General features: G+C 39.8%; 1 protein-coding gene across 1 annotated transcript in view; it reads right to left on the reverse strand.

Annotated features, from left to right (window-relative positions):
- Nucleotides 1-10,071, reverse strand: part of LOC138019888 (atrial natriuretic peptide receptor 1-like) — a 24,701-nt gene extending 14,630 nt beyond the window's left edge. Inside the window, exons 1-7 of the mRNA XM_068866848.1 lie at nucleotides 9,173-10,071; nucleotides 6,291-6,577; nucleotides 4,300-4,435; nucleotides 3,679-3,903; nucleotides 3,225-3,306; nucleotides 2,730-2,826; nucleotides 2,435-2,545 (exon numbers count right to left, since the gene is read on the reverse strand). Of these exons, the coding sequence (XP_068722949.1) occupies nucleotides 2,435-2,545; nucleotides 2,730-2,826; nucleotides 3,225-3,306; nucleotides 3,679-3,903; nucleotides 4,300-4,435; nucleotides 6,291-6,577; nucleotides 9,173-9,851 (1,617 nt within the window). The 5' untranslated portion in view covers nucleotides 9,852-10,071. The remainder of the gene's footprint in view (nucleotides 1-2,434; nucleotides 2,546-2,729; nucleotides 2,827-3,224; nucleotides 3,307-3,678; nucleotides 3,904-4,299; nucleotides 4,436-6,290; nucleotides 6,578-9,172) is intronic.
- Nucleotides 10,072-10,758: the final 687 nt, after the last annotated feature.

Here is a 10,758-nt window from a genome sequence, read left to right on the forward strand (position 1 = left end):
CATGAAGGAAGGTGGGGCACCATACGACACGAAATTAAGACTAAAGTAATATTACAGCCTAAAATAAATAAATAAATAAATAAATAATAAATAAATGATAATAATAATAATAATAATAATAATAATATTAAATATTCTATAGCGCAAATTAATGTGTAAATATGATCAAATGCGCTTTACAAAGTTAACAAAGCTAAAAACATTAAAAGTTAAAAAGGTCGATAAAAGTCTTTCAAATATCAAGAGCTATACATAGTATAGGCTTCTCAAAATAAAAACGTCCTTTATTTGGACATAAAACGTTTGAAATTATCCTCCCACCTTATTGCACCCGGAAATTTATTCCAAAGTTATGGTGCAGCAGCAGTAAAAGCCCTGTCACCAAGTGTCTTCTTTGTTTTCGTAGACGGGAGTACTAACTGTCACAAAAGTTCAGAATTGGAGCGAAGACCATACGTGGAAGGATTCTTAATGCAACGAAGATTACATATATACTCTGGTGCTAGACCACGTAACCGGTGTAAAGAATATAAGATGGGAGCTACATGGCTAAAGCGCGGAGTTGAACAAATCAGCGTAGCAGCTGCATTTGACTCGAGTTTCATCTTATTATTATTCATGGCCGGTAAACCATAGAGAAGACTGTTACAGTAGTCGATGCATCGTACGAAACTGCCTGAAACGTCTTCCATTACACCGTACCGATGATAAAAAGCAGCTTTACACGTCTTAGCAATTTGCGTCAGTAAACTAAGGTTGGTATCAAACCACGTTCCAAGGATTCTTGCAAAAGCAGCAGGAGCAACACTGACATTACCGACCGATAACTTCTCAGAATGAACTTTGCTAAGCTGTTTTCGTGTACCGATTATTAAGAATTCAGCTTTTTCGTCATTGAACTTTAACTTATCAGCAATCATCCACGCTCTGATTGCCTTTATGCAGAGTGCCATTGCTTCAATTGCTTCAGATTGATTGGATGAGGTTACGATCGGTTGGAAAGGTACCATTCAAACCACTTCAAGGCCGTTCAAGTAATGGCAAGACTTAAATGTAAACGATGAATTAAGATTTTGTGGTCTACGGTATCAAAAGCAGCACTGAGATCTAGAAGAACTAGAAGTGTCACGTGTTGGCGGTCTATATACATTAGTATATAATTCTGGGCTCGGTACTGTGGTATTTTCTATATGCACAATGAAACGACCGTTACGAAGGATATAGGCCAAGGACCATCATGTGATCGATGTCTGGTCACACCAGTACGTTATACGATATAATAGTCCTGTTCCGCCTCCACGACGTCCTAAACGGGGGTGATCTATAAACTTGTACCCATCAGGGCACAATTCAACCCCTACAGCGGCATCATCCGCGCTCAGTGACCAAATCTCCGTGATGCCGAAAAGATCAGCTTTAAAAACGCATATGTAGCCGAAAATGTCCGCACTCTTGTTTTTAACCGAACGAGCATTGAATGTGCATAATGTCATTGGGTGTTTATCAGAGAACAATTGGTCTCGCCTTGTAGAACAATTGATGTTAATTATAATAATACCGACCTTTTATTAGGTGGGAAATGAGAACAACTGAAAGGTAAACCGGGCGCATCATGCGGATCGAGTGGATCGAGCGATCATCTTCACATTTCATTTGTGTTCATCTTATCGTGGGGAGGCAGTGTGGCCCAGTGATTAGGGTGCTTTTCTTGAGATCCAGGGATCCCGGGTTCAAGACATGTTTTGGCCACGGGTTGAAATTGTTCCTGGTAGTCCACGGTTCAACTTCTCAGCTGCTGCACTTGTAAATAGCCAACTGGTTTGCCTCCGGAGTTGGGACTCTAAACAGTTGTTGTTGAATGAAGGGGTAGTTTCTAAAGAAACTGTGGTGCTGCGTCGGTGGGGAAGTAGTACACAAAAATTTGGTTTTATCAACGGAGTTGATAATGTAAATTGGCCACCGTACAGAGATTCTAAAAGCTTTTAGTTGTTGTTGAATGTTGTGAAAAGCCCATTTATGTATGTACCGTGCTTTGAAATGAGAGGCAAATTGATTTGACCCTTTGTGGAATATTGGCTAAATGTGAGGATATTGTAATATTGCCTTATCAACGTGGTACCCTGATAACTAAATTACTGCAACTTTCATGCTTTCCACGCTTTTTCAATACCGTATTGTTATAGTCATGCAAATAAAGCTCACTGTTGTTGTTGCTGTTGCTGTTGCTGTTCTTGTTGTCGTTGTTGTTGTTGTTGAGAGGGGCTTGAGAAGTAGGGAGAGAACCTTTCCGTAGCCACTCTCAGTCGTTTCTCTCTATTTGCTTGACAAAACAGGATTCCGAACGCAGTTCGACTGACATGACAGCCTGCAGTATATAGCTAGAGATGTATCTTCTCTGCACCCCCTTCCCCCCTCCACACACACACACACCAACCTTATAAACAGCCACATTTGCAAATACTTGCCCCCTCAGGTCAGCGAACTCGTCGCTACCCCTTGAAATTACACTGAAATCACCAATGCTTCCATCAAGAATACTTGAGACCTGACAAAAAGAACAGAAAACAAAGTTCAGATGTTTCATAAGACATCCACGATATGTTCAGCATCAATGATCACAAGATCAATGTTTATTATCAAGAAACTAACGGAGTGATTAATGTAAACTTCTCCACATGATAAATCATTCATCGGCAGCACTGAGCCTGGATTTAGTTATTCTCTCTCACCGTGCTTCCACCTTCAAGGTTTCTTTTTGTGAACTTGACATCTTGTGATATCACCTTCCACTGTTGTTTCGAAAGCGATGATTCAAATGCTCTTTTCCTTAGGAAAGAAAAAAAAAACGTTATTTGTATCAACGTAAAGCTGGCGTGGGAAATTTGGATTCACCGTATACCTGCTGGTCTAAACATTCTATTAGAACCATAGTCATATGATATGCGTGCACATAAAAACTGTGCATAGCTTTTCACAGTTGAGTGAAAAAAGAAAATTGAACTTTGAGGACTTCGATGAAGATGGAACGTCATTTCATGACTTGCCAGTTGAATACGTTTTGTCGGTACTTTACTAATGAGAAATTCATTTTAAAAAGAAAGAAATACATCGCAACAACAATTCTGGTAAAATGCGCACATTTTAGTTACCATATAAAAAACCAAAATATATCTTTTGCTTTTATTAATTGCTTTTTAATCAGCAAACTAAACTGTTAAACTTACTTGCAATGCAAAATAAGAGCAAATGAAAAAAGGGTTACTCCAATGATTGGTGACAACACGTACAGAATCATTTTCCAAGTCTCTGCCATGAAAAAGAAATAATAAAAGATAATAAACTTTTGTTAAGAACGTTACTACTGACTCAGACAATGTGTAATTCCTTGCAAAAAAAAAACCATTTCCACTTCTTAGGGCTAAGTGGATCGTCCCTTCAGACTACGGGGGTGGGGGGAAATTAACAATGGTCCTATGGGTCAGTCAAAACGTAATGGGACAAAATGGGACATCTTGGAACGCTGATCTTGCGGCTAAACAAGGACACGTCAGCTGATCGAATCTGACTAAACTTTCCTGTACGTTTATTTTTGCATTACAGAGACGATGTAGGATTTTAATTAGCAATATTCTTTAGTTGATAATCGAATTAAGAGCACCAATAGGTCTTTCCAAATACCTGGTGAAGGACACAGCTCGCCGTTGAAACCACATTCGGGTCTTCCCAATGGGTGACTGACACTTCCTCCAGGCCAAATAGGAATGACGTCGGATGTAAACTCCAGTTTTCCTGATTTTGTAAAGTAGCTTGCGATAGAAGGCATTTTTCCATTTTGAAAGTTTTTTATTTGAAGGGTAAGTGATCTATCGCCTTCTTCGTCGATATAAATGGACCCAGAAATGCCTGTAAGACGGTAACAATTGAGGCAATATAAATTTAATTCACTTCAGTTTGTACAGGGTAAGACTCGCACACTGATTAGTATGGGTAATCAAATAATTTGTACCAAATAAGCACGAGTAGCAGGACGAGTTCAATTCGTAGTCTTCGAAAAAAAATACTCGTGGTTATTTATTCCAAAATTTCCGAATCATGAGAAAATTTCGAGGTGACAGTGTTGTGATCAGTGAGCAGAAGCAACGCAAGCGTATCACGCAATCACGTGAAATTGTGCCATCCAGGGCTTGTATTTGATTGGCTATCTGGAACTTTCTTTGATCTGCATTTCTCCTTACCAATCAGAACTGAGTACTGTTTTTTCTTTTATGTACATATTATCAAACTGTAAACATATCAGACCTTCGAAGCTTCTATTGGTCATATACTTGACAAGCGTCCTTCCGTCGCTAAAGTTATCTCCCTTTTGTATAGCATCGTGAACTGCCAGTGCGTACAACACAACCGCATCGTGAAGAAAACTAGCGTGACTGTCGACCTTGAAGGCAAAAAGAAACCATCTTTGCTTCGGACGATATTTCTCGCCAAGTATGTCTACGATTACCTCACGGGTGCCTAGATTAATTTTGAAATTACGCTGGACATATCACTCTTAGAATAACTGGGGCACTGGTGAGTTGCTCGTTCCCAACCATAGCCTCCCTGGCCATCATATTAATGATCACGGTGTTTTTAATTGTAAACTTCCCTGGAATCTCAATTAAAAACCAAAATTCGACCACAACTTCCAGTTATTGTTTTTAACTTTCTTGGGTAGTTGTTAGTGTTCTTGTTGTCTGATTACTGTGTAGCTTATAGAGCGGTTTTCAATTGAGTGTCGAAAGTAATTAGCAAATTGCTTTGGTTTATGATTACTTCACTCAGTGATTGGTTCAAAGTTCTCGCGCCATTTTTTCAACCATTCAGAAGTGAAACCAAAACCAATTGTGGTTCGCGCGTGCACATTTTCCCGAGCTTTGTGTCGGCTACGTATAATTACTTCGAGTTTTGATTGGTTTACCGGATTGTCTCCGTTTCTTTTTGATTGGCCAAAGTAATTACTTTGGTTTTGGTTTTACAACACTCAATTGAAAACCGCTCTAAGCAACGACAAAATCATTTGATCAGAGAATGTGCAGCGAGGGAGAACAAAAATACACTTAGAACGTGAGAAGCGATATAGAGATGCCGTCGAATTATAACTCCTTGCAGCAAAAATTCTGAAGCACTTAATCTACGCCAGCACATTCGTACAAACCTGCATACCAAGCACAGAAGCTTAGCAATGATGTACACCTAGACCACCTACGCACATTAAACTTCAACAACGTCGAAAAAAATAATATTAAAGCACATCAGAAGAGTTTCAAGCAAGTAAAGCAGCAGTGAAATCAGCTCTCAGATTTCAAGCCAAAAAAATATCTAAAAGGGGTAATCATTTCAAATTGCCTGCAGTTAAGAGCACGTTTCGTCGTCAGTTTGATTATTGAAAAGGTATATGAAATCAGGGGTGGATCCATACCGGTTTCCACCGTTTTACGAAAATCGGTCAGAAACACGGGAAAGGGGACTTTGGAGAGTTAAAATCCAAAAAATTCCCGGGGATCATGCACCCGGACCCCTTGGACATGTATGGAGGGTTGTCCAATACACCGACATAATAAGATTCATAGCACTTCAAAATAGACATCACAAAGTGTCCCCCAACCTTAATCCTTAAAAAAGTAGTAACAGTTTTGCGAGACATAAAGTGCGGGACACTTTGTGACACTTTGTGATGTCTATTGTGACTTACTAGGAATCTCATTACAATCTCATTATGTCGGTGTATTGGACATGCATGTAGAAACTCCTAGAAACTTTTTCGTGGTTTTGGAAACCAGTCATCATTTATCCTAGATCCGCCCCTGGAAATGAAGCATATTTCGCGAGTTATAGAAGAAAGAGAGAAAAGATCGATCCTCGTACTTATCTTGACAGTTTCTTTGAAGTCAGTTTATAACAGATTTAGAAGTTAAAAGAGATACTTCCAAAAATAGATTTCTCTAGTACTGGGAGGGATAAGTCAGCGTTCAAAGCCTTCGGAGGTGACGCTGGCTTGCGCGCGCTCGCTGTTGTGCTTTCATAGAAAATTTCGTACTCGTCGTCGTTCTCGTCCTAGAATCTAAAGCTCTCCAAAGAAACTACACTGTTTCACGGTAAGCAAGTTCCAAATCCTTATGGCTCTAACAATCGCTTAACAAAAGAACACGATGGACAATTTCTTCTTTCTTTGAAAAGGGGTACAGTAACTAGTAGTTACAACAATAAGGAGGAGGCGAAATGGAATACGCCCACGCTCCCGCATCGCTTACCTCTTCATCAGACGGCATATGATGTCCAAGTCCTGCAAAAAGAGGCATTTTTTGGCGGACACTTCTCTCAAACGCCTTGTAGGTCTGATCTGAAGGAACGTAGTTGGAGATGTCCATGACACCTTCAAATGCTTTGCAAGCGTCTTGGTCGCGTCCATCGTCCCCTTTGCAACTATGAGGTGTCATGGCGAATGTGAAATAAGCGTAATCCGAGGTTATCATTTTCAGGTCGTAGAGATTGAGCATTATTTGTCGCACAGAAGGTCCATATCCAAGGAGTATGAACACTAAAGAACAAATAGAAGGATACAATAAACGAGATCACGAGCCTAAGAATACAGTCAGGCACTTTTGCAAATGACTTCAAAGAGCAAAACCCCAAGGGCGAAAACCCAAAAGTTACCAAAATAACTTGCAAGATGGTGACTTCATGTAAATCACAGTCATGTAATGTACATGCGGTTACCAGGATCATTGGAACGAAGATTTGAAATCACAGCTGTACGACGACAACGAAATTCCGTCTGAATTCTGTTTTAAACCAGTCACCTCGTTTCTCCTGTTGAAAAATCAATATCGGGGAGCAGAAAAACCAATCTCTTATCCGTCATAATGACCGGGCGGCGACGTAAGTGGAGTCAATTCAAGTTGAGTGCATTTTAATGGCAAAAGATAGTTTAGAAACCAAACCTAAAGTGAAACCTTATTTTGAAGGTTGTCATTTTCAGGTCTAAGGTCCGTTTCAAACGTCGAACTTGACGTGTGCTGAATCTAATGCAAATGAGCGAAAACAATAGATTGTTCTCATTTGCATTGGATTCGGCACATGTAAAGTTCGACGTTTGAAACGGGCCTAAGATTTAAGTAGAGTCGGTGCCATCAGTCAGTAGGGAGCTTACACAAGGACGACGACGACGGCTATAAGAACGCCACAAAACAATCGGTTTAATGAGCAAAAAACAAAAGCTCTGCACGCCCTGCACGTGCGTTTTTCATTTTGGTACATTTCTTTGCCGTCCTCGTCCTGACAACAGGGAGCTTACGCAACGACAACGGCGACGGCAACGAGAACGTCACGAATTTGCATATTTAGTGGTTAAAAACAATAGCTTCGCACGCCCTGCACGTGCGTTTTTCACTTTTGTCCATTTCGTTGCCGTCGTCAGCAAAACAACAACGTGAAATAGCCAAGTTTTTGGTTTTATGAAGAACGTCAGCACTTGAGGATGAATTTTCATTTTCTCTCTTAAAATGGAGTGCCGTTCCGACTGGTGTCATCTTTGAGGAATCACTACACCCTTGTCATATTTAAAACGTTGAAATAGCCACGAAGCGATTAAAATAACGCAAATTTATATTTTGAGATGACGTTCTCGTTGACGTCGCCGTTGTCGTTGCTTAAGGTCCCTAACGACGTGAATTGACCAAATCTCAGGTTGTGTAGAGGACGTGAGAACATAACGAAACATTTTAACATTTTCTCCCCTAACAACCATATCGTTCATGTCAATTTTATTCCTGCAATGTTGATACACACTTTCCATTCCGAACGACTTGGGGTTATAACGAAGTTATTACAATAAAGGGAAATGTTAATTTTTAGACGACGTTCTCGTTGGCGTGGTCGTCGCCCTTGAGTAAGCTCCCTAGTTTCTCAAGACGCCGTCTGCACCAGCAAAAAGGGAACTATATTAAGCGGAATTTGGGCACATGTTTCGAGAGGATGAATTAATTGAAGCGTTGTTGACTTCTTGACTGTAAATCGCATGATCAATGCAGACACGCGCTATGTTTGGTTTCTTACAATAAAGTTTGATCAGTTGCAAATAGCTCTGTTTGATAGCCGTCAGATTAGCAAATAAAACAGACAATTTAGATATTTATATTTTCTTTCGCTGCGGCTACTTTTCGCCTCAAAAACTGAAACCGGAGAGCATGGATGATGTTATAAATTTAATATTAAACAAATCCGCCTTATTCCGTCAAACGAAAAGGGTCCACTCTCACTAAAAGCCTTTTAGTGAGAGTGGACCCTTTTCGTTTGACGGAATAAGACAACTATAGGAAAACTTCTATTGTTGTGATAATACTTCCTTCGAATGCTTATTATTTCTAATCCACTCAGCTTGGTGTCTGAAAGGAAGCTTTAATCCCTACCATAGCCGGGTGGAAAAGATATCCTCAGGAAGTCCAATTCACGCTAAAGATTTGTTTTTGTGAACTTTCATTTAAACTGAATAACTTTCTATAGAGTAATGAATGATTCAAAAGTGGTTGAAATAATTTTGTCGATTGAGAACCAATATGGATTATCTAATATAAACAGCGAATCTCAAGGGATATGGAAATATAAAGTTTTCCAGCCGATTCCGTTTTGCGTCAAATTTTGCCAAGCATGCAGTGAGTGGGTAGCCCTCAACGAATCTGTTGATGGCAGCCTTGTGAACTGAAGTGTTTGCGAACGTGTGCTACTGGGGGCTGACTCATTCCAGAACTTTAGCATTTATGCAAAATGTTAACTTATTTTAGACTCCTCTGCTAAATCAGGCTCACTCTTCCGATAGATCAGTTCGCACTTGTTAATTTAAAATGGTTTAAAATTCAAAACTTCCAATTTCTGCAAAAGCATTAAAGCATTACTAAATTCTCCCCCAGGCAGGTATAGAGGAACAATAAAAAGCATTTAGGAACACAATTTTTTCAGAACTCTTTTACAGTTAATTGTATTTCTTAATGCTCTCAAAATGAAACATGCGCTATAATTTTCTTATCTGGTTTTTGTCAATTGTACGTAGCATGTGACCTTTTAGCACCCATTGGGTTCATCTTAAGGCCGAAATTTAAATTTCTTTCTATAGATTGTTGTTTTATTTCTGACTCACCGTGTGCAACTTGTTTTGCGGAACCAAGAGTTATTTTGAATTGTTCATCGCTCGTGATTCCAGGAGTAAACAAATGAAAATACGACACACTAAATCCACTGCGACTAGATATTTCGTTCTTTACGAGGCTAGCAACTTGAGACCAAAGACTCTCCGTAGATGACAATATCGCCACCCGTTGCCACTTGTATTTTTTCATAATCTCAAGGAAAAAAATTCCACTTTGATGATACGTCCCAACCGTGCGAACAAACGTGGGATATTGAAGTTTATCAGACAAGGTTGATTCTATGCAGGCAAACGATATCATAGGGTTATTCCAATGCGCCGCAAGATATCCTCCAGGCACACAAGCCACGGAACAACCAGGCCCAATATACGCATGAATATCGGGTTGGTTGGTTTGAAAGTCAGCAATGGCACTCAATGTTACTCCGGCGTCGCACTCACTATCTTTCCAAGTGTACGTGAGGTTATAATCTTGAAGCAGGTTCAACTTGTTATGTACGGTATCGAAAGCTACCAGCAATGCCGAAGCCATTCGCGGTCCAACCGGCCAAGAACCATTCCAAGGAATCAATGCTCCTATTCTGATTTCGCGAGATGTTTCTGATGAACAGCCATGAAACGAAACAACTAAGACAGCAAGTAGTAACATAATCAAACGCCTTACCGTCATCTCAGCAGTTGTCGGCCGACATAAACAAAAATATATCTAGAGGCTGACTTGCAGACAACTCGAATTTTTTATGGATAGAATCCTCCTCGATCCATCAATGGTCATGATCTGTGTTAAATGCCAATAGTTTCCGCTTGAACCGATGAATGTTGCGCCCTAATAATAAGTGTGATTTTTGGAGCCCATTTATAGGCACACTTATTAACGTCAAGTGATTATTAATATTGAAGTCGGTGATATTGATAATGTATTCCAAACAGGACGAATGTCGTAATATGATCACGAGAAACGTGGAGAGGCATTTGGTGAATTTGCTTGCGGCTATCAAAAGAATTAACTAGAAACAAGGAGGCTAAGAAGAAAATGGACCTCTTTTAGACCTTTCAGTCCCAAAACGTTAATCAATGGGAAGTAAAAGCATCATGTCATCTCAGATCAAACTAAGAGCTTTGGAAGGATATAATTCAGCAGAGCGCTTAATTTGTTTTATCGGCTTCTCTAATCATTCATCCCTGAAGCAGGTCACATTGGCAAGTAAAATCGTCAGACGTCAGTAAGAGTAAAATCTATAAGACTCACTCTTCAGACTCTAAAACGAAGGGTTACAGCCACTTGTCAAGTTCAAAATAGATGCGCATCGGAGACAAAAAGAAAAAAAAAACCGCCAAACAACTTGATAAGTAAACCGAAGAAAACAGCGGGTCAAAAGAAGACCTTTCCATCACTAACATCTAGGGTATTTTTTCACCCTTTCCCTCCCTCTAAATTCACCGCTTTATTTTTAGTTATTTTGCAAAGTGATAACAATACTCGGGCCGCGAGCTGCCGCCATTGCTTTCTCAGCAAGCATTAAAACAAATACAGTAGATGCAATGCCATCTGGTCTTACTTATTGCAAGTCGCTTAT

Source organism: Montipora capricornis, chromosome 10 (genome assembly GCF_036669925.1).
Source record: "Montipora capricornis isolate CH-2021 chromosome 10, ASM3666992v2, whole genome shotgun sequence".
NCBI classification, from domain to species: domain Eukaryota; kingdom Metazoa; phylum Cnidaria; class Anthozoa; order Scleractinia; family Acroporidae; genus Montipora; species Montipora capricornis.